Source organism: Chrysemys picta, chromosome 1 (assembly GCF_011386835.1).
Source record: "Chrysemys picta bellii isolate R12L10 chromosome 1, ASM1138683v2, whole genome shotgun sequence".
Classification (NCBI taxonomy): Eukaryota; Metazoa; Chordata; order Testudines; family Emydidae; genus Chrysemys; species Chrysemys picta.
The window spans coordinates 168,346,822-168,370,122 of record NC_088791.1 but is presented as its reverse complement, the minus strand read 5'-3'; the positions used below and the strand labels follow the sequence as shown (position 1 = coordinate 168,370,122).

At 42.1% G+C, this 23,301-nt stretch overlaps 1 protein-coding gene across 4 annotated transcripts in view; it reads right to left on the bottom strand.

Moving 5' to 3' along the window:
* Window positions 1-953: 953 nt before the first annotated feature.
* Window positions 954-23,301, bottom strand: part of CRYBG3 (crystallin beta-gamma domain containing 3) — a 136,971-nt gene continuing 114,623 nt past the window's right edge. For 3 of the 4 annotated variants that reach the window (XM_065589255.1, XM_065589258.1, XM_065589262.1), the window contains 5 exons: window positions 18,102-18,241; window positions 13,366-13,489; window positions 10,583-10,741; window positions 7,177-7,336; window positions 954-2,922 (listed from right to left, as the gene is read on the bottom strand). In XM_065589255.1, the coding sequence (XP_065445327.1) occupies window positions 2,834-2,922; window positions 7,177-7,336; window positions 10,583-10,741; window positions 13,366-13,489; window positions 18,102-18,241 (672 nt within the window). In that variant the 3' untranslated portion in view covers window positions 954-2,833. Of the gene's footprint in view, window positions 2,923-3,528; window positions 3,742-7,176; window positions 7,337-10,582; window positions 10,742-13,365; window positions 13,490-18,101; window positions 18,242-23,301 lie in introns of all 4 variants that reach the window. The other variant, XR_010599826.1, reaches the window with a different exon arrangement.

The following is a 23,301-nucleotide window of genomic DNA, read 5'->3' as shown; positions in this document are numbered from 1 at the left end:
AGGGAATGTGTATAGAACTGGGCCAAAAGCTACTTCTTGGCTGAACTCTCAGCTGATGGGTGGTTTTTGTGTGTGCTAATTTTAACATTGTGGCCTCTGACACATTTTTAAAATATGCCTACCTGCCTTTTGTTAAACAGCATAGTAGAAGAATTTAAAGTATGGCCATTAGTTACGTAGAAGCTGAAGGGTGACTACAAACAAAGCCAGGATTGTTACAGTAAGCTGAACTACCCAGTGGCAAATAATGTGACTAACTCCCATTTCAAGCCTACAGTTGTCTTTGCTCTCATCTCATGTAACTCACTATTTGCTTGGGTTTCCCCCCCTAAACAGGGCCCCTGCTTCAAACAACTAAGGTGGGGTGACAGAACTAGTCCAAGTAAATGACTTGTGGTAAGGCAGGCTAACCTGTTTTCACAGCTCTGCCCATCAACTAGGAAGTGAGCCTGCCTGTAAAGTAATACAAAACCATTCATGCTGCTTGGTGTCCCTTACGCGAGACACAAAAACACAACTCTGGCTATAGCTGTATTGTCTGGCCCTGGGGAAACAAACAGGTTAAAAAAATTGTGCCTTTTCTCCACAGCCTTAGGAGATAACTGGTTACCTCAATGCTACCCCATCCAACTTTTTTTGAAAAAGGTAATACACCAGGATGTTGTAGGAAATATTACAGTTACTTAACAAAAAAATACCTTCCGCTGAAGAGGTGACTGAATTTCAGGGATGAGTGAAGCATTGAAACAGCATTAGAAAATTTTAAAGGTAGTAACTCTGATGCAATTTAGCTAGACACTCCTATTCGTGCAAGAAGTGCTATTAATTTTAGTGACCATAACGGCATATCTTCCATATGCTGGTACTCTGAAATGGCTTCACAAAACTGAGGGTCAAAGGTAAACATGCCGATAATGAATATCCTGTTGTAATAATTGTTCCTAGGCTGTAAGAATGTTTGCATTATTTTAATATGAAGATTTTTAAGCCATGGGGGGGAGAGAGGTGTTATTCAGTGTATATATGGCATTTGTTTAAATGCTATAACTGGTGCTCTTGGGAAGGAAGTCACTCTTCAGCAATTTTTGTGCCTTACTGTCTTAGCTAAAAACAAAAATTATTGCATTTACACAGTACAAAATACTACAAGCTAAAGAATCCCCCGCAAGTTTTTACAATTAAAATATACATGCTTTACTTTATTATATAACACTGATACACCAGCTGTGATCTACTCATTGTTTTGAGGGAAAAGGGATTATATTACAACTAGAAAGCACAAATCATATTTAAAACTTATGTAGTATATTGACAGACTTTCATAGAAAAATCTATACAAGTGCTTTAGTGAGAAAATATATACAGTCACAAACCTAGTCACTTACAGATCTGTATTTGATTTTGGCTTTTAGAATGTAAAAGTAAATAAGTGCAAGTAGGTACAGGTATTCAAAATATATCACTCTAGAATTCTCCCTTATACAAAAATAATCTTACACCTGTTTCACTTTTCTGTGGCAAAAATTTGGCTTTAAGGATGAGCCATTAACACAAAATAGCTATAGGAAATAATACAATTGTTCACGTTTTGGTTTAGCTAATCTGTACTCCTCCTTTCATAGTTTAATAATCAATACAAAAAACACACGAGCCAGAGAAGATACCTCACTTAGAAAGCATTACATATTGAACTGCATTTAGGATGACCCCACTTCTAGGGGAACTACATAATGGAATTTTAAACACTTTTCTCCAATGCGTGAAAGAATAAACCAAAAACCATGAAGCCCTCTTAATACAATCTGCCTCACATAAATAGTTAACACTTTTCCCTCAGAAATGAAATGCAAATATGTTCTTTATTAACTGGAAAAAATGTTGCATAGCATTGAGATTTCACTGAAGGGTGTACTTCTGGAAGTCACCAGCATCTTCAGGTCTTTTCCTAAAGAATGAGCAATTGCTTCAGCTGAGGTATACAATGCTGATGAGCCTCACGGACATTAGCATGCATCAGCACAAGGTATTGTTAGCACACATACAAGATAGATTTGTTTTGTAAAGGTGCTATTGAATATACTGTGGTTTTAAGACCAAAATGTATTGCATTAATTTAACCTCTATACTCAACAAATCCTTCTAGAAAGCTAGCCTGATCTAGTATAGATTTGCATGTACGACTGTCTACCTGTATATGAAAGTCTACTTTCTGGGCTGGCACCTGATGGGTGGAGACAGGCCCATGAATCCAAAAACTATTATGGTTTAATGCAATACTTCTTCAGATAAGGGCTTAATTTTACCCAGGTGGCCAATGATTTGGAATTCCAGTGCTTGGTTAGAACAGACTAAAGTGTATTGTAGCGAGATGATTTTTGTGATTAAAATTTGATCCTAAATCAGCAGAGCGTCTCCTTTAACTTTTGAGGAGAAAGGAAAATCTAGTTCATATTATACCCTAAAAGGTGACACAGGAAAGGCTATTTAGAAATAAACTGCCAAGTTTTTGCTACTGTATCATATCTTTGCCTTCACTTAAAGATTAACAGAACTAGTGAATGTTAAAGGAATTTAGGCTTAAAATGGTGCCTTAAGAAGAGGAAGACCTCAACATGGAGTCATGTGTGAATATTAGAAAAAAAACATTACATTAACCTCACCTTGCCAATGTGCAAAACTCAATTGTTTGGGAGTCAGTGTCTAATAGGAAGAAGTAGGGTGGACTTGCTGAGTAACATTCCAGTGGCATGTGACTTCAGTAGTTCCTTCTCTCAAACAGAGTGTTCATAACACACTTAGGTCCATATTCCCAGGATCTTTGTAGTGGTTTTACTCACAATATTTCAATGTCCCATTTCTGTGAGAATTCACTCTCCAGGGGGTGATTTACAATTACGTAGTTCTTGTCATAATAATTTCCTCCTAAAAATAGACGTTCATTAAGGCAAGGTTAATGCAGCATACTTATAAACAAAACAAATAGACTGCTGGTCGTTCAATTGAGTGTATATATATAATATTATATAGTACATTGAAAATTATCTATAAAATACAGAAAACTCGTTGCAAAGTTACTCAGACTTCTAAGCTTTAAAGTGAATCTGTTAAAAATGGACTTTTTCCTAGCACAATCAAAAGCTGTCTGAGGTTTTAGAGGTGGAGAGTGGTTTACTGTCACTGGGAGTACAGCATTGACTCTTCATGTCTTTGTGCGTTAATTTATTCAGCTGTAAAATGGCTACAGTACCCGTCACTCTGTCCGATGGCATAGGGGTGCTGTGTCTTAATGAAATGTTCATAAAGAGCAGGAGCTCTCCACCTTCCACTCCCTCTTTTGGATTTATCTGCTCTTGAGGGCTCTCAGCTTCTTTCTACTTTAAACACCACTACTGTACTTGTCAACTCCACCTTGTGTCTCCTCTACTCACTCTCTCCATCATTTCTTCCTCTCTGCTCTCCAAGTCTGTACCCTCAATCTTCACTTGACCCCTCCTCCACAGTCAAATTCGAGTGCCTTGAATTTTTCACCTCAATCCCCTCCATTCAGAGCCTTTGAATGGGGAGGGTAGTAGCATTCAAAGGTTACACACAACCTCTTCACAAGAAAGGGTCTCTTCTCCCTATTCTTTCTCCTCCATGTCTCTGCTGCCTTTGTACTCCTGACCCCTCGTGGAGATCTTTGTCCTGGGTCTTCTGTGATTGTACCCTTTTTCTCCTCACCTTGCTGAGGGCACTAAAATACTGATCATAGAAATGAGAGGTGGGATTAGGGTGACCAGATCACCAAAGACAAATATCGGGACGCGGGGGGGGGGGGGGGGTGGTGGTGGTGGTGTGTGTGACGTGGCGGGGGGCGGGGCCAAAAAAAAAAAAAAAAAAACTTCCTCCGCAAGTGCTGGAGGGAGGCCCGGGAGACTCAGGGGAAGCGCGGGGCCGGGGTGAGTAACAGTCCGGCCTGGCCGTAGGGCGAGGAGGGGGGCGGCCCAGGCGGTGGCTGTTCTCCCCCGCGGGCAGCGGGACTCGGGAGCAGCCGCTGCTGCAGCTCCCACTGCCGCGGGGGAGGAAGCGGCCATGGCGCTTGGCGGCTGCGGCTCTGGCGCCCCCGAACCCCCCGAGCCGGGGCCTGCTGCGGGGACCCAGCAGCGCGTACGCTGGGCCCAGCCCCTGGCTAGGCACGTCTGGGCTGCCCAGCTGGTGCTATCGCGCGGCGGCCCCGGAGTGGGGGCAGCAGGCCCCAGCCCCCCCGTCCCGCAGGGGAACGAACGGGGCTGGGCTGCCGATGCCTCCGCCCCGGGGCCGCCGCGGGATAGCACCAGCTGGGCAGCCCAGACGTGCCTAGCCAGGGGCTGGGCCCAGCGTACGCGCTGCTGCAGGCCCCGGCTCGGGGGGTTCGGGGGCGCCAGAGCCGCCGAGCGCCATGGCCGCTTCCTCCCCCGTCGCCTGGCCCCGCGGGTCGCCCCCCTCCTCTCCCAACCACCCGAGTCCTGCCTGCACTGGGCCAGGCCGGACTGTTACTCACCCCGGCCCCGCGCTGCCTCTGAGTCTCCCGGGCCTCCCTCCAGCACTTGCGGAGGGAGGGGGAATGGTGAGCCCGGGGAAGAGGCGGGGATTCGGGGAGGGAGCCAATCGGGGGAGGAGGGGGCGGAGTCGGGGCAGGGGGGGGGGGCGCGAGCACTTCCGGGGAAGAGGCTCGGGGCATTTCCTTGTTTGTCCGGTTGTCCCGACCGCACGTCGGTCGGGACGCGGGACAAACAAGGAAATATCGGGACGGTCCCGATAAAATCGGGAAGTCTGGTCACCCTAGGTGGGATAGACCTATAACGTCAGCAGGCTTATTCTATACAGCATTGTATGTCACAGTACAGTTTCTGATTCTTAAAACTAGACCTGATAAACAGTCTCAAGCAATGGGTTTGCTACCGCTTCCCTTTGGAAATCGCTAGAGAGCCTATTTCCCCCCTCATATTCATCCTAAATCTCACTCCCTTCATCCCAGTGCTCCTAACTCTGTTTCCTTGTATTGTCTTCTCTGAACTCTCTCCATTTTGTCAATAGATTTCTTGCATTATAGCACTCAGAAACAAACGTTAAGATTTCAGCTGCTAGTTTCATGCATATTGGCCAAATAAGAGTTATATAATTGCCAGAGAGATAGAAAGCGCTCTCTCAGTTTTATTATTTCCCTTAGAAGGATTTTTAGTTTCAAGTGTACCTCTGTGCTCAGGAAAAGCCTTTTTGCCAGGGTGAAGAATTAAGGAACTGTAGAACTGAAAACTGGCTCTCAGCCATTCCCTTAAATGCGTTTCTACTTCTTGTAACTGGCAAATCCAGAGCTACTGCTACAACTATCAGCACATTTCACAGGTGTAGAATGCTACAATCCTGAGCCAGGGTTTGTTCTCTCCAGCCAGAGGCCTTTCATTTTCTGTTTCCCACTTGACTCCAGGTAGCATAGACGATTCCTGTGTTAGAGCTACCGTGCATTTCGCATTAACAGGTCACAAACCGCAAACACCAAAGAGTTAAATGCTCCTAGGGAGCTGCTATTTATAACTGCATTTTAAATTTATTTTCAGACACCTAAAGAATACAGTATTTAACAACTATATTATTCCTGTACCAACCTGGTCACTTCAATATTAGATCCTGCATTAAATAAAGCAGCCCATGTTTAAACAATTTCAACATGTATCCTGTCAAATAGACGCTGCTTTTTAAAATGTCTGATTTCATATTTTAAAACCTGTCATCTAATAAGGACAATTTTGTATTTAATGATTTAGGATCAAGCTACACACAACAAAATTAATGATTAATTAAAATTAAAACTTAGGAGCCCGAATTACTCTTGATTTAACCCCTGTGGGCTAGGAACTCTTTATTGGTGCTGATATATTTTTCATTGTGTCCGTAAGTTCTAGTTGCAAGAAACAAGAAGATTTAATCATTAACAGCAGCATCAGCAAACTTTTAAATAAAGTGAATTATATTTTAAAAACAAAGGTGGTCTTGGACATTTTCTCTCCCATTTACCATTGTGCAAACCATTTCCTGCATTTGTGACTGTGTAACACCCCTCGGGTAGCTACAGCAATTGGTTACATGGAAAAGGATTAATAAAGTAATGTATTTTTAGCTCTTTTAAAGCATCTCAACAGCTGGAAATGAAGAGGAGACAGTACTATCAGATCAGCTTGCTCTCTCTTCACCATGGTTAGAGAATCACTGTACCATTACATGCTCCCAGGGCTACCACACTATTGGCAGGACTTGAGCAATTCTGCTTCCTAAACAGCAATGCTTCCTTTTAGCTGCACTTCCTGCAACACAGTTCTGCCCAGCAAGAATTAGATGCAGAGCCCAGGTTGCCTAACTCCTAGTCCTATGCGCCAACCACTATCCTGAAAATTTTAAGAGCAAATAATCTGCCCTCCCGAGTGGCTGTGTAGCTTATTTACACTCTACTCCTGCTGTCAGTAAAAGTACATGGCAATAAGATCTGGCTCTTTATTACGATAGTTGAAAGTGAGGCTCTACCACAGCATACTAGAAAGATTCAGTATGAAGAAGCCACTGGATACTAATCTGGCTTTACACAGGGCAATGTATATAGATATGGTATTTTACATTTTTTGGCTGTTTTTCACTGTACCAAAATAGGTTTATAGTATGGGGGGGGGAGGGAGAGGGGTTTGTTATTTTGTTAGGACATAAAATTGCATTTTCATCTTGTACAAATGCTGCTTCCAGACATTGTCTTTCTGTTCTCCCTAAAGTAAAACTGATAAGTGGCTGGTCAAACAGCTGGGATCAGCTACAAGGAGCAATGTAAAAAAAAAACCAAATCTGTGTTTTTCTACATTCATCTGCAACGTAGTTTTCAAAATGTTTCCATTTCACAACTAACATTTACTAAGGGGAACTGGTGAAAGTTACCAAGATTTAGGGAGTTATGGAATAGCATGACTGTGCTTTTCTCAGTCTCATACACTAAAAGTGATTGGTAAAAATACATAGTTGTGGATTGGAACATCTGTCACCTCACCCAACAGAGTAAATGGACTGTTTAATATTGTGCAAGCTCGTTGAGGGTACAGATAACTCGAACATCCCAGCCAGCCACAACTGCCTACAGCAAAAACATGCATTTACAATAGCAGATGAGCTTTTTAGTACCTTTGACATCGAGAACCAGTTGATCACTGAGGTACGAACTGATGGTTCCATCCTTATTGAGTCTCCACTTCTGCCTAGCCTTTCCATGTTCTGTCCACAGTGCTACTTTAGCTCCAGGTAGGTCTCTGCCACTGACAATATCAAGACATGCAGCAATAGCCTAAGAGATTTGGAGGAAAAAAAATAACAGTAGAATCTGGTTATTGCGACCATGACGCCTCAAAATAAAAGTGTTGTAATTAGCAATAGACCCCACCACTAAGCTCTGAGCAGATTACATTCATCACATTTACAACTAATAGCTTGTTCACTGGGTAGATTAGCATACATTATTCCTGACATTTCTAAAGGTAAATAATCACCATTTTATTTTAATTAAGTAGAACTTTCAGGCAGGCTTTATACAAGAAAAAGAAAACCACAAGCAATTCTTTACTCCTTCCTTTGCAGGTCACTTTTAAATATCTGAAGGCCTTACTGGGTACATGTACAGAGTCAGCAGACGCAAACCTTCCAACCCAGGTCAAAAGACTTGGGCTAGAGGGGCTCGTGCTAACTCTCTAAGAATAGCTGTGCAGACAGCACTTAAGCCTAGGAAGGGAGTGGGCTTCACAGCCCGAGCCACAACTTCAATACGCTGTCTACACAGTTATTTTTAGAGTGCTAGCGTGAGCCCTGCTACCTCGAGTCTGTCAATCTGGGCAGCTCACTGCCATGGCCTATGTACACATGCCCATTGTGACCCTCTTTTATACAGACTGGAGAGACAGTGCAAGGCCTTCACAATGTGTACACTGCCAGGGTGGATTAATTTTAATTATGATTTAAATTAGCAAGCCGGAAACCTTGATTTAAACAGTCTATTTTAATTTGTTTCAATTTGTATTTTAGTTATTTCCTTAAACAAAGATTCATTCTCATTGGGTTGATAAAACATGGATTTGAATTAAAATATAGCCTTGACACTAAATTTGGTGCTTCTTTTTGCTAACCAGGAGTATGCAGTATACCAGTGGTCACCAACTGGTCGATCGCGATCTCGGGTGGTGCAGCAGGGCTCTCCACCTGCCCCGGCCCCACGCCACTCGTGCCTGCCTGCAAGCACCGTCCCCACAGCTCCCATTGGCCAGCACCCCAAACCCCCTCCTGCACCCCAACACTCTGCCACAGCCCGGAACCCCCTCCTGCACCCCCAACACTCTGCCCCAGCCGAGAGCCCCCTCCCACACTGCAAACCCCTCAGCCCCAACCCAGAGCAGCCCAGTGAAAGTGAGAGAGAGTTGGGGAGAGCTAGCGACGGGGGGGGGGGGGGGGGGGGAAATGGAGTGATTGGGGCGGGGCTTTGGGGAAGGGCCAAGGTAGATCCTGCATTGCCCTTAAATTCAAAAAGTGCTCTTGGGCGTAAAAAGGTTGGAGACCACTGCACTATACATGTATTTATATAGCTTAACTTGCATTCATTCAGTTTCTTAATTTTTATGTTTTTTTCATTATTTTGGGAAATGGTGAATGACATATTTCTGAGGGTTTTTTTTTTTTTTTTAAGTGATTTGTGTCAAGCACTATTTGGATGGAAATTCAAATTAAATCAAAAGTGCATAAAAGACAGCATTTGATTTTTTTAAACTAAATAAAACTATGTTAAATGTGCTGGACACATGGAAAAAAATGTATCAAAACATGTTTTGCATTTAAAACAAAATGATTTATTAAACAGGGGAAGTATTATCTGTAGTTAGTGAACTGAACAGATTGTTTTGGGTCACCATGTCCTTCACGATTTTAGAACTAGAAGATCTCATGTTCTCACACCTTGTTTTCATTCATAGATTGGACGAGGAAAACAAACTTTTCTGCTTTTTCAATTTCCAATTAGTTTAACTTTGAATGAACTAGTCACTGAACCACCTGAATAAACCAATATGTAAAAAAATATTCTCTGCACCTGCAGAAGAGGCTACTGCTGTCAAAAGCTGGTTTAGCACGTCAACAAACTCTAGTTCCAGGTGCTCAGCCAGTGACTTCCACCAGTTCAGTGGTTTGACTTTCTTAAACTTGTCAGCAAATATGTATTGCTTAATATTATTGTGTATTTTATTTAAATTATATTAATAGATTACAATAAGTTGAGACCCTAACATAGGTTGACATTTTTAAAAAACAGACCTGTATTTAATTTAAACCAAAAAAACCTTGTTTAAAAATCATTGTTTTTTATCCACTCCGGGAGCAGGAGGAGGAGCACTCCTCTTGCACGTGTGTTGCTCCAGGAGGAATTTGGTCTCCCCAAGGCAGAATTCAGCCAAAATCACTCCCTGGGGACCTGCACTGGGCTCCACTCAGGGTTGTATCAAACAGCACAACTACGCATCAGAACTGCAGTTTTTCCTCCTTCAACTCAATTTATATAATTATCATTGTATGGATTAATACAATTTATATAATTTTTACTGAGACGATACTGCCAGCATATTACTATTACACAAGCAAAGCAAAACGAGGAAGGATGGTGCCCAGTGGTTACGGCGCTAACCTGGGACTTTGGAAACCCAGGTTCAAGTTCCATTCCCTGCTCCACCACAGACTTCCTGTGTGACCCTGGGAAAGTTACTTTGTCTTGTTGTGCTTCCGTTCCCATCTGTGAAATGGGGATAATAGCACTTCCCTACCTAATGGAGGTGTTGTGAGGAGAAACACATTAAAGATTATGAAGTGCTCAGATAGTGGGGGGCCATTAAAAAGTACCTAACAGATAGAAAGCAGAACACAACGGGGAATCAGAGAGTGTCGTAATATGTCCAGGGGGACATTTTCATCTCAATGCACAGATGTTTACACAAGAAGTGACTATATCACATATTCATATGTTCAGAGCAAGTGCACCTTTACCTGAAAACGTGCTGGAAAGTTAAAGAAGTTGGTTTAAAAAGCTGTACTGAGTTAAAAGGCTTTTGGGTTGTTTTTTTAAACGTTTTTCATTTACATAGCAACCAAAGCGCTTGCACTGTGCTTTATATAGATGACTTGGTTCCTGCCAGGAGGAATTTCTGTCTAATTTAGACACAGGTAATACGAAGAAGTAAGATGTAAGGCTCAGGTGTGGGAGCAGCAGAGAAGCTTGATCTAGGGGTGCTGGCTTGAAGTGGTTTCCATTAGGTACAGGGTTACCGTTTGGTTCAATGGCTCTCAGCACCCCCACTATATAAATTGTTCCAGCACCCCAGGGAGCAGACAGTGAAGGGAATCAGTGATAGAAGGAAGTGCGGTTTAAGGAGAGCTCTGATGGAAGAAAGGAAGGCTATTATAGGGATGCAGGAGGGGGCCATGGAGCCATGGAAAATGACTCACAGTCAAGACAAAAGGAGAGTGGGTTTATACATTACACTTCCAACATTCAGTAACTCACCTTGGATTTGAAGAGTCCATGACAGTAGTGCCAGATCTGGGTATTCTTGCCATTGTATGAAGAAACACACACTGAAGTAGCTCTTGCATCTGATAGGTTTCCAGTGACTGTCAAGTATTTATCCTGGGCTCGGTTCTTTATTCTGAAGTAAACTGCCGGCTGATAGTTAGAAAAGCACCATTATACTGTACGTGTATAAGCAGGTGTGAGCAAAGCCTCCCACCAGCTCCCGCACAGCTAACATTCTTACAGCAGTTTTCCCCACTTTCTTTTCCATTCCAAAATGTCTTTTACATATTCAGTTTTAGACAGGTTGTTAAGTGGGTTTGGTGAATGAAAGAACATGCTATAAAAAATTGTTCAAGAGACAAGGTATGGGAGGTGGATGGTAACAAGCAACAATGGCTTCTAACGTATAGCCATTCATGTTACACTTTTTTGCTCATGAACACACACAAAAAAGCACTGAACTGGTATCACCACCGACTCAGCTCATTAAAAAAATTACAGGGGAAGTCTGCAAAGCTATTATTGAGAGGTTTTAGCTTAAGAAACAGTTCCTCCATGACATACCTCAGGGCCATTGAAACAGCACCAGTATAGTGCATTGTGAGATATAGGGATCTTTATTGAAAAAAGGAGGTTCAAAGCTGCTGACAAAATTCCTCCTGGGATTTTTTTTTAAAACTGAAATCTAAACATCATGCTCATTAAAATCCTGCCCTAAAAAGCCCACCCCAAAACATCTGCAAATATGTGCACAATTATGCCCCACCATTAAAGAGAATCTTCATTATAAAGTCATTAATCGAATAATTTTTGTCCATCCATTAAGTAGTAGTCACTTCTGACATGTTTCACTATCTTTTTGCTAGTTATTAAGTTGAAAACTTTGATTTCGCTCTGTTGCACATCACTGAGAAGGCAGAAGAATATAAGCAAGCAAGCTGCAGATTGTTTTGCAATATTGTCCTGCTCTCCTTTGGGACCAGATCATATCCCTACACCGAAGACACTGGCAGCTAGACAAATATGCATGCCCTTTAGCGATCCAAACAGCTTTACATGCATACATAAAAAACAGCATTTAAAAAAATAGCAGCATCTTGTAACATTCCTTGGAGCCTCTCTGATGGCAAGAGAATGGACATGGCAGATTTGCATGCCCAAATGCAAGTGACGTGAGAGATAATGTGATGTTTCTGAAGTGAAAGGCTGTAACTTTAACAGACAGTAAGAGTCCGGATCAGCTGTCCTACAGCAGGTCTATGGAGCAAGCAAGCCTAGTGCCTAGGGCAAGGGTGGCCAAACTGGCTCGCAAGCCACACGCAGTTTTTTTTTACCATTAAAGTGCGGCTCACGAAGCCCCGCCACACATACACACACCCATTTCCACGTACCAGACCGGGGGGGAGGGTGGAGGGGGGCAGGCACAGGGGATGAGCTTGGGACCTCTGCCTTGCAGCGGGGTGGTGGGGTAAAGGCTTCTGCCCAGCAGAGAAGGGGGGTCTTGGGGCTTCAGCAAGAGTGGGGCTGAAGCCCCAAGCCCCGGCAGGTGTGCCCTGGCTTTCGAACTTCTGAAGATTGTCATATGCGGCTCGGAGGGCCAGTAAGTTTGGCCACCCCTGGCCTAGGGGATGGGAGTGCCTCACACTGCTCTCAAGCAACCCTTCTGACCAATGCTCTGATCAGCACTGACAGGCTACACGGGCTGCAGAGTCCAGCTCTCCTTTTCCAGAGATGGGTATCAGCACTGCAAGGATTGTGGGGTAGAAAATGGAGGAATTCTCAGAGGACCTATCCTCCTCCCAAGAAGAAGAGACTTAATGGGAGCAGAAAAATATTTAAATAATGAATTGATGACACCTCTGCACCGAACACACCCCTCTCCACCCCAGCCCTGGATAGCACCATACCGCTCTGCAGTTACATGTGGACAATTCTGACCCTTGTTTTTTTTTAAATTAGCAATAATTGTCTTGACTCAATTATCAGGCTCATTTGTAGCCAACATGAAGCTACAATGGATCACAAGTTGGGTTACCAGTTCCAAAGTATTCCAGATAACATTCATAATGTTCCCTGCTATTCTTCTATTTCAGAACATAAAATCCTGATCACCTAAATCACTTCTCTAAATCTTGAAAAAAAACTGTGAATAAAATCCTCTGTTAATCCAGTTCTCAGATTATCATCCTGGCTCACTAGAACATTTTCCAAAGTGAATCTATTGTGAAAAATGACACAGAATGCCTCACTAAATGGAAAAAAAATACAATAAAATCCATCAGGGGAAATAGTTCCATCACTTCTATTTAGATTGTTTATAGGCCAATACAGGATTGTTTTTATACAATGAAAACTGAAAACAATGCAGAACCTAAAGGTTAAAAGCTTTAATAAACCCTCAGTTTTTATTAAGTTAAAAAATTCTCACAGTAGAAAAGAGCCTGGGTCACTTGCAGTTTTAAACTAAAATAATTGGTGGATTCTCTGTAACTTGAAGTCTTTAAACAAGTCTATTCCTCTCTATAAGCCTGATCCAAAGCTCACTGCAGTTAATGGAAAGGCTCTCCGTGACTTTTGATAGGGCCTAGTAGCCCACACCAGGACCCAATTTCAGGGGTAAAATACTGGCTCCATTGAAATCAATGGCAGAACTCTCATTGGCTTCAATCGGATCAGGATTTGGTTGGATTTCTCAGCCGATACTTATGTATTAAATTATTTTTTTTAAAGGAGTGAAAAAGGGCTTATTCCCAAAACACTTTTTCTTACAGTACCTGCTTCATAGGACGAAGGGAGCCAATTATGCTCCAGCCACTGAATTCAGTCCAGTTTGAAATCTTGCTGGGTTCTAGCAGAATTTGTTTTCCTGAGAAATTTCCTCCTTCGTATGCAATCCACCTGAATAAAGACAGAAAACAAAACCCTAAGATGCTATACTCTAAATATGGCAAAACAAAGCTACATAAATAATATTTAATAAAATATTTTTAAACCCAAAGGCTTTTCATGATCATATTATACTGTATTTATATTACTGTGCCAAATATGTAGAGTACCTAAAGTGGGTTAAGAGCTTTCTCCTATATCAAGATCTATTTTGTATTCCCTAATATTAATATGAAAGCTGGAAACTACTTTAAACTTTTGACCTGGTCACATGAAGATTAAAAAAATCCCTCTGTAGACATGGATGGTGTGTACAGGTTTAACGGGCATGTGCATGGGATTGCTGCATTGCACAAGCGAACTACACAACTCACTCTAGGGACCACCGAGAAAGCCTTTGCAGCACACTACACTGCCACAAAGTTTAGTTATCAGAGGGCAAAACAGGATCTCACACAACTATGTCAACATGTGAAACAAACTACAGAAGAGCCAAACAAGGTTATATCAAACTGCACTACAGGACCAAGAACAGGCATGAGAAATTTAAACCTAACTAACTTTCAGAAAGTTACAAACTGCTACAACAGGATTTTACATAGTAAAAACATCTTTTCAATCATAGTATTATTAACTGTAGAAGCATAACACATCACTGATACCATTTATACCTGTACTAGAATACCATCTTCAAAATATACCAAGAGCAACACACAAATTGCTCCTCCACTATACACCATCTGGTCTATACACATTACAGTGTTGCCTGCAAGCTGTATCTTTGAGCATCAGAGATATTCAGATCTTGGATTTGTATCTAAGGGATGTTCTTTTGTGGACTGTGAATTCTCCATGCTCTTCTCATGAGCTCATCTGAGCATAAAGCATGCACTATTTTTACTATGTTTCCTATTTTATGTGCTTGAATTGTGATGAGTTCTAGTATCCATCATTTGCCTCTCTCACTGTACGTACTTTGGAGAAAGTTCTTCTGATCATGCACACTTCACTCACAGGCAGTGCATGTTTGTGTGTAAGCCTCAAAGGAGTCCTGTAAGTCCTGACTAACAGCTATTCAATAAGACCGACAACAGTTATAAATTCCTTCCTTTTTATTTTACCATATTGCTGACAATATTATTTTTTTGAAATGCTTTCGGGCAAAATCGCTGCACACTCGGAGGTAAGAACTTCAGTCTTAGCAGTGCCCAATAGTCTCAAGGTAAATACAGTGTCTATTACCAAAGCGTTGTTCTAGTGCATAAAAGACAGGAGAGAGGGAAATAAGATTTTTTTGTAATAATAAAAAAGACAACTGTGGAACTGCGCCCGTATTCAACAAACAAGAGAATGTGAATTGCAGCCATAAAACCACAGCGCTTACCCTTGGTATTCAATAGAGAATAAGAGGCTACAACTCTGTGCTCATGAGGAAATCAGTGCAGTGCGATTAGTCCCGTCACTCAGGTGACACAGACCTCAGCCAAAGGAATGCACAAACAAAGGTGCGCATTCAAATAGGATTAAGAGAACACAGACTTAAGCTGCTTTTTCAACCCATTGTCTTGCAATGGACTTACGTATTTGTCACACTCAGCTGCAGAGACATATCTGCATCTTGTTCTTGGAAATAAACCTAGGAAGAGTCATTTAGACTGACCCCTGATGTACACTACAGAATTACTTTGGTATAACTACGTCGCTTGTGGGGGTGAATAATCCACACCCCCGAGCAACATAGTTACACTGACCTAAGTGCTGGGTTAGACAGTGCTTTGTCAGCGGGAGAACTTCTCCCACCGACAGAGCTACCACTTCTCGCGGAGCTGGAGTTATTAAGCTGACAGGAGAGCTTCTTCACCAGAAACACTACAGTGGTGCAGCTGCAGTGGCGCCGATGCAAGTTTGTAGTGTAGACCTACCCTGAGCATTTTATTAGCACTACTAGCTAAGCTGACCTTCTGTGACCTGGCACACCTGAAAGAGTTCTAATAGCTGATCAAAGTTTAATATGAAGATAATGTCAATGTCAACTGTGGGGCTGTGGCCAATAAAGCTCTTATTGATTTTATGGTTTAAAGACCTCTGCTGCAGTTTTACTGAACTTTTAAATCACAGTAAAACTTAACTCAAAAGATAACCACAACTGATACCCAGCAGCCCTCAGTCCTTCCACCCAAAGCCTTTAAGGTCTATAGGCATGTCCATGCCCAGCCACTCGGGGATATGGCCCCCTCCAAGCTGCAATCCCTACCTACTTCCCTTGGTGCCTTTGGCCTGTGCATGACAGTAAGATCCCACCCCATATACACAAACTTGCAGTTGTCTTTAGCCTCTTTATTTGCCAAAGCTGACCTTACATTTTGGGACAATAGGACAAGGGAACGCTAAATCTTGCTGCATGGACTCTCAGTTGAGACAAACAAGCCCTTCCTGGACCACCCAGAAGGAATCCCAATGAAAGCCCTACAATTGTCCAACACCTATTCCCTCAACCCTGACCCAGAGATATTTCAAGATGCTCAGAAACAGGTGAAAAACCACCAGCAGCTCAGCCAAAACTGTTATGGGGAGAGGGGAGGGGAATTTCTTTCCAACCCTGAACTAGCCCTGGGGGAGACTCCCTCAGGACTTTTCCATACCTGCGCTGACTCTTCCCAGATGTAGAGAGCCTGTTAACATGGCCAGCGATAGTAAGCAGTGAGAGGGAAGGTTAGTGCTCCTTACTCCCCCACCCCATTTCTCCCTTGTATGGGCCTTGGCCTCCCATCCCAGCCAATCCTGTCAAGGTGGAGGATTTAATATCCCCCACCCACATCCCCATGTGAGGCAGAGAAAGCCCACAAACATCCCCCCGAGCAGATCCTTAAAGGAAAGGACACTCCTTTATGCTGGTCCATGGCAAACCGTGCTAACGCCAAGGAGGTAGGAATATGTATGTTCACATTTATAATGAAACGTTAGCAGCTAGGTGGCAAATGCACACAACGCTAGCCTTTCCTCTCCAAAGGTCTCAGGCTAAAACTGGATTAGGTCACAAGGAAAATTAATTTGCTATTCTCAACCTCAAATCTTGCTGCTGTTTGTCACTGGCCTCTAAACTACCTCGCAACAAGAGCAAACAATCTCTATTCAGTAAGGGCTCAGGATTGGAATGGCAGTGATGTTGAAACCAGAGGGAAAGCACACCGGCAAAGCTGTCTGAGGCAGTGTACACACACCCATGGGTCTACAGCCACTGGTAATACCCACTTAAATCGCCCAGAAAGGAAGTTCAATCATTAACCACCTTTGCAAAAACTGGTTATGTGAAAAATAAGACTGTGCATTTCCATGAGGCCAACCCAATGCCACTCCCAACCCTGTCATGGTACTGGAAGTGCTTCAGGCCATATGAAGATAACCCTCAAAGAGAACTCAGAGGATCAAGGACATGGGCATGGCTGGATCACAGGTGGGTCACAGAGGGTGAGGATTTCACTCATCCTTACCTTTACCTTAATTTTCCTGTAAAAAGCACTTTAATGTCATTTGTTTGAAGTGGGCAGCAACTTTATACAAAGCCACTATACTTAGCACTGACCGCTCACACCTACTGCTAAGTCTGCTTCACACAACAGAGCCGAATAGAAGGGTGGGAACAGCCTTACAACACCAGACATTTCTATCATTATTTATTAATCGTATAACTGTGCTGCCTAGTGAGGGATCAGGTCCCCTTGTACTACGTCTTGTACAAACACAGACTAGAAAGAAGAAGGAAGCTCAGCACTGGTATCACAGGGGTCCCACATATACTGTTACTCTGTAAAAGTTACAATTCTCTCTGGTGATTGAATGTATGGGCTCAGGACAGGTACAGAAGTGTTATTTTTAAAATACTGCATAAAAGCATATCAATGTACATTACACATGGTAGTGAAGGAAAAATAGAGGTCTAAATTCATTTTTTGGAATTCGCTTTAGGGGTCTGTAATGGTGACGTTAAACTGTACAAAGGCAGCTCGGAGGCCAACCTGGTCATATGAATATGGAGAGTAAACAGAAAGATGAGCTGAAGATTAACTTAAAAAATAAAAAAAGGAAGATATCTGTTGCACACTCAATGGCTGCTAAGAATCGTAGTCAGCAATCTCCAGCACAACTTGGTGGCTATACGGGACTCCGTGCAAAAAGGAGGTGGGTGGGGGCTTTTGAATCCAGGCCGCAAAGCATAGCCAGGATAGAGGGTATCTGGAGTTTTCTGAGGGTGAGGAGAAGCGGGAGCAGTGGAGAAAGGGTCACCTCACGGATGCAAGATGCTTCTCATGGAAGTCTAAAAATGGTTTACTTTTTGCTCCTGGGTTTGTCCTGCTCAACACCTTATTGTTCACTGTTTGTTCTTTTAAGCAGACAAAAAGGCAGATTCTTGTAGCAGGAGGTTTGATTTACTGACTGGATCACATTTGTATTCTGTTCAGGTCCAGGTACAAACAAGTTCCTATGTTGATTTCCCCCAAATTTTGGGATACTCCGGTTTTACTTGTCACACAGACCCAAAACAAATATAGCAAATTCATCATATAGGAAGGCAACTGGAAGGAGAACACAAATGCAGTCTCTGAAATATTTCTACCATACTTACAATCCGCTTCTCACCCATACGGACTCGGTGTAAAAGTGAAGGTCCTTGTTTAGAACAGAATTGACAGCTTCTTTGAAGTGCAACTCTCTGCCCTCGCAACGTTCCAGTGCAAACAGACTGATGGAAGGCTCAGCAAAAACCTAGGAGAGAGGTAGCTATAGTTACTCAAAACAGCCTAATTGCACCTTGTTGGCATGCTACCTAGGACCCTCATTTGTCTATTTCAGTTTTTAACCTCTCTGTGGTTCTGGTCTAATTTTAATGTGAACATTTACCAGTAATTTAGCTTTTTGATTTGGATAATAAACTTTCCTAGGAATTGATATTTGTCGAAGAAGCATGGTCTAATGGTTTGCCACCACAGTGTAGTGCCCATTGACATCAGTGGCTGTTGGTTGGACACTAATGACCAGATTTGCTAAGGTATTTAGGCTCCTAAAAATACAGATAGGTGCCTAGTGGGACTTTCAAAAGCACATAAGCAGGTCAGGCATGCAACTTCCATCGATTTCAAGTAGGAAGTTAGGGGCTGAATATTCCTCTAGGTACCTACCTGAATCTTTAGTCACTTAAATACTGTTGAAAATCTGGCCCTAAATATTGAACAAAGAAATACACTGCAAAACTGTGGATATTTTTAATCAAGAATTTGAATTTTCCCTTCAAAAAATCCAGAAAAAAAATCAAGTAATTAGGAATCACTTAAATTCAGATCTTTTCACCTAATGTTATTTTTAACTTATTTTGGTAACAATTCTTTTGGCACTATTGACTCTAGATAAAGATCATAACCGTTATTTGAAAATGAGGTACAAGGATGAAATCTGTAGAGCATACATAGTACTACTTCACAAATAAGGAAACTATATCTTCACTGCAAGAAAGACACAGTTTTGCATCGAGTTAGACAACTCAATGCAAAATCCTAGTGGAGACCAGGGACTTTAGAATTTTTAGTTTGATATAGCTAGTCAAGGAAAACTCTAGGTCGGGGTATAGAGTTGACCTCACTAGCTACATCCAGGTAAAAATTACCTGTGCCTTCACCAGGATATACATAGAGATTGTTTTCTTGATGCAAAAACACACCCTTTTTTCCCCTCAGTGAAGACATGGCCTAAGAGTTGTAAGATGCACAAACCAAACACAAAAATCTAACATTAATGTTTATGCCCATGCAGTCATTAAGAGGATATAAACTTCATGAACCAAGGAGGTACAGTTATAAAGAGTTTCTAGTGACATGTATTTCACAAAGACCTTGATTGTGATTCATGAATTTGTCACTGACTCACTGCTCTTGGTATGCGACTGCTTGTTACACCTCCAGGAAACTGCTTCCCGCTGCTAACTAGTACCGTGTAGCACTATTAGAGGTATTGCACATGATGAAAGAAAATTTTGCCAAGCATCTTGAAAATGAGGAGAATCTATGTTACCCATCCTGAGATAACTTTGAAAGGGCTTTCAACTTGAACTCTCCAAAACACAAAATGAGATTCAAAGACATGATGTCCTTATTATGAAATGTCATTCATCTTCCTTTGCCGCCCTCCACTCCTCTGAAGGGGCCGGACAATTTATGTGGCGGGGGAGAAGGGGGTAGAGGGGGGAGGGGAGGAATGTGCTTGATTTCAATGTTTCAATAGTTAATCTTAGGGCTAATGAAAGTGAAACTCATAGCAATAGACAGAACACAGGCAACTGCTGCTGAGGTTTCTCCAGCTAGCCACAAAGTCTGCAACAACCCTATTTTCTCAATTCCAAGTCTTTACCTGAAGAGAGACTGACAGCCATGCTAAACTCTGTCTGTCTAGATGAGGAACTGACAAGAAAAAAAGGCGCTTTTAAAAAAAAGAGTTAACATCATTTGAAACACCATTTAGCACCTAGTGTAGATGCAGTTTAATACTTAAAACCATGTTAGCTCATGGTGGTGTAACGTACAACATGACCAGCTAATATGATTTAAAAAATATTTTTGCTATATTCCTAGCTGTGCCTCCAATTTGAAAAAAATATTTTATTGCACCAGAGGCGTATGGAGGTCACAGAATGAACAACTAGCCTGGGGAACTCATTGCCCCAAGACAACACTGAGGCCAACAGCTTAGCAAGATTGAAAGAGGATTGGATGTTTATATGGATAACAAGGATATTCAGAGTTACAATATTAAAAAACTAAATTTATGGAAGGGACATGAAATCATGCTTCAGGGCATAAGTCAACCTTTAACTAATGGGGACTGGGAAGAAATTTGTCCTGTGGGCAAGTTATTCCACAACTCCCCATATCAGGGTTTTCTTTGAACTTTCTTCTGAAGTATCTGGTACCAGCCAATCAGAGCCAGGATACTGGACTAGATGGACCACTGGTCTGATCTAGCATGATCATGTCTGTGTTAAGAGTCAAGGCAGGAAACTTGCTTGACAGTTGTTGGGAGCCGAAACGGCTCCAACCCTCAAACAACTTTAGTAAAGGTATTCAAACTTGGCTGGCCTAAGAAAGCTCACCAGATATTTCGCAGTCCCAATCTACAAGTTTACACAGTGCATTCATTTAAGTTATTTATTAGCATTTATTAGATGGCGAGCCATAGGCAAAAGCAAGACTCCATACCTTTCTAGTGAAACTCTAACATGGAATCAACCGATCTTGTTACAAAAATAAAGAGCAAATAGGAAAAAAATTGTTGTCTTAAACAATGTGGCTCAATATTCTACAGCCATGTAAAGTGCAATGATTTGATTACATGCTTTACATCACTACACGCCAACGGCTGGCAGCAGCAATTTAGCCTTGCTTTTTTTCACGATTTTGTTTTCACAGCTCCCATGGAAACTACCATAACAGATTAAAGTAGCTAGGTCTTGAGAGTAAGATACCAAACTAACAAAAGAAAAATCCAGTGCACCACCCTACTTTGTGAAATGTTGAGATGCATTTACATACCTGTGGGCCTACTCCAGCTAGCTTTACTCATGCTGAGAAATACCTTACCTACGGAGTAATAACACCCAGCTTTTATATTGTGTCGTCATCCCTAGATCTCAGAGTGCTTTACAAAGGAAGGTGAATATCATTACCTCGGGTTTACAAATTAGGAGGCAGTGACCCAGTGTAACACAAGTTGGTAGCAAAGTGGAGAACAGAACCCCCAGGTTTCCTAACTCACAGTTCACTGAACCATGCTGTCCCCTGTGCGAGTTCAGTGACACTACTTCCACAGTAAAGGTCCTTTCTCCAACATGCGATAGGGTGACAGAATTGGGCCCTAGATGAAAAGTTCCTGGAATGGGCTGATACACAAGAAACCATGCATCTCACTGCTTCTCATGCCAGCTTTAAAAGGGGTACCTGAATAGCTGTTTCACATTCCTTTAAAATTGGTGAGAACATATGGGCCTCCCAATTGGCCATAAATGCTTATTTATAATTCTAAAAATAAGGAGAGAAATCCCGGTCCTATTGAAGTCTGGGGGACTTTTGCCATTAACTTCAACAGAGCCAGGATTTCACTCCCAGTACATTTTGATGTTGCTAGGTTGACAGCCCATGAATGGGAAGTCCTTTCTTTATCCACTGATAAGACATAGCCAGAGCATCATCAGGGCAAGCTTCTCCACAGACCCGTGCCCATATGCCTGACCCCTCAGCAGAAGGCAGCAGAATAATGCAGTCTCCATTCTCAATTGATCCCTAGCCTTTCTGATAAGACTGCCAACAACGGTGCTGATTACGACGGTGATTTTTTTTTTTTTATGATGAGGACACCTCTGGACTGACACTGAACCCATTTCACAGGAGAGGCCATTAATGAAGGGTAGCTATGGTAGAGTCCTGAGAGTCCAGAGAAAAGTTGGTTGCAGGGAAGCAGCACTGTGGCTGCTCAGGATTCTCTCTTGTAACAGGTCAGTTCTTACACCAAATAAATGGTGAGTTTGGGGAGTGGGAGGAGAGACAATGTAGGAAAGGGGGAACACACAGAGGAAAGCCCCAGTCTCCCCAACTCCCAAGAAAAAAGCCTGGACCACCTGGCTCCTCTCAAGAGTGTGTGTGTGGGGAAAGAGAGGGGCACTGGAGGAGAGGAGGTTGATTGTCATTGGATAGGGTCGCCATGTGTTCTGGCTGCTAAGCTGAACTCCCATTCCCTTGAGAGTTTTGCAAGCCGAGATATCCAAATTAAAGTCACCTACAATTCTCCAGGACGTGGAAATAACTGCCCCAGCACAGCTCAGGGCCGCTCTAAAAGTTCTCTCAGGAAAATATTTTGAAACATTGGCAACTATGTTATACTTGTAACCTTTGTAAAAAATCTTCCCTATTACAAGCATGAAGAAGTAATGAAGAATTCTTTTAAAGTGACCTTTGTATGTTAATGAAACCACCTTGCTCAAACAAAAATTAATACTGGGGAAAGCCTCATTTATGATGCAAGGAGTTAAAACACGGGGAGCGTTATGTGATTTATAGCATAGTCTTGTGAGAAAGGGAGGATACTTCTACATAGTATTTCAGGAAGGAGTGTCCACAAGTAAAGAATATCTTTGTATTTAACTCTTTAGGCTAACAGGTGCAAATACTCTGGTATTAATACATCAGATGGTGTGGGGGTGCTGCCAAACTCATTTCTCTCTCCACAGTAGTATTTCAGTTGCTGGATTAAGCCACTTATGCATTACCTTCAACTTCTACAAAGCTAACCTCTCACACAGTTTCTCTCACCTCACTGAGCCCTATTCACAAACCATCTCACCTTCATTTAACAGATCTAAACCACTCTATCAATGGAATTTTATATTTTACCAATGCAAAAAGCACATACTAAATCTCATACTAAAAAGAAAGACTAAAACAAGATCTACTTCCTTCAAACTGCTTTTGTTTCCATTTTCACTTTTAAGTGCCCATACCATGAAAACCAAATTCAAAACCAACCAACCTCAACACGAAGAGACAGACCCGCATAAGTTAAGTAAAGTTGCTACATAAAATAGCTTCAAGACACCATACACACAAACACATTGCTATAATAAAATAAAAAATATAAATACATTGTCCTTTTGGAAGTACAGATAATCTTTCATGACAAATTTCATGAAAATGTTATTAATAAACTCGATTTGAGACGGTGTCACCAAAAATGTTTCCTTCTCTCACTTCACTGCAACCTCCAAAATGAAAATTACATACATTTTC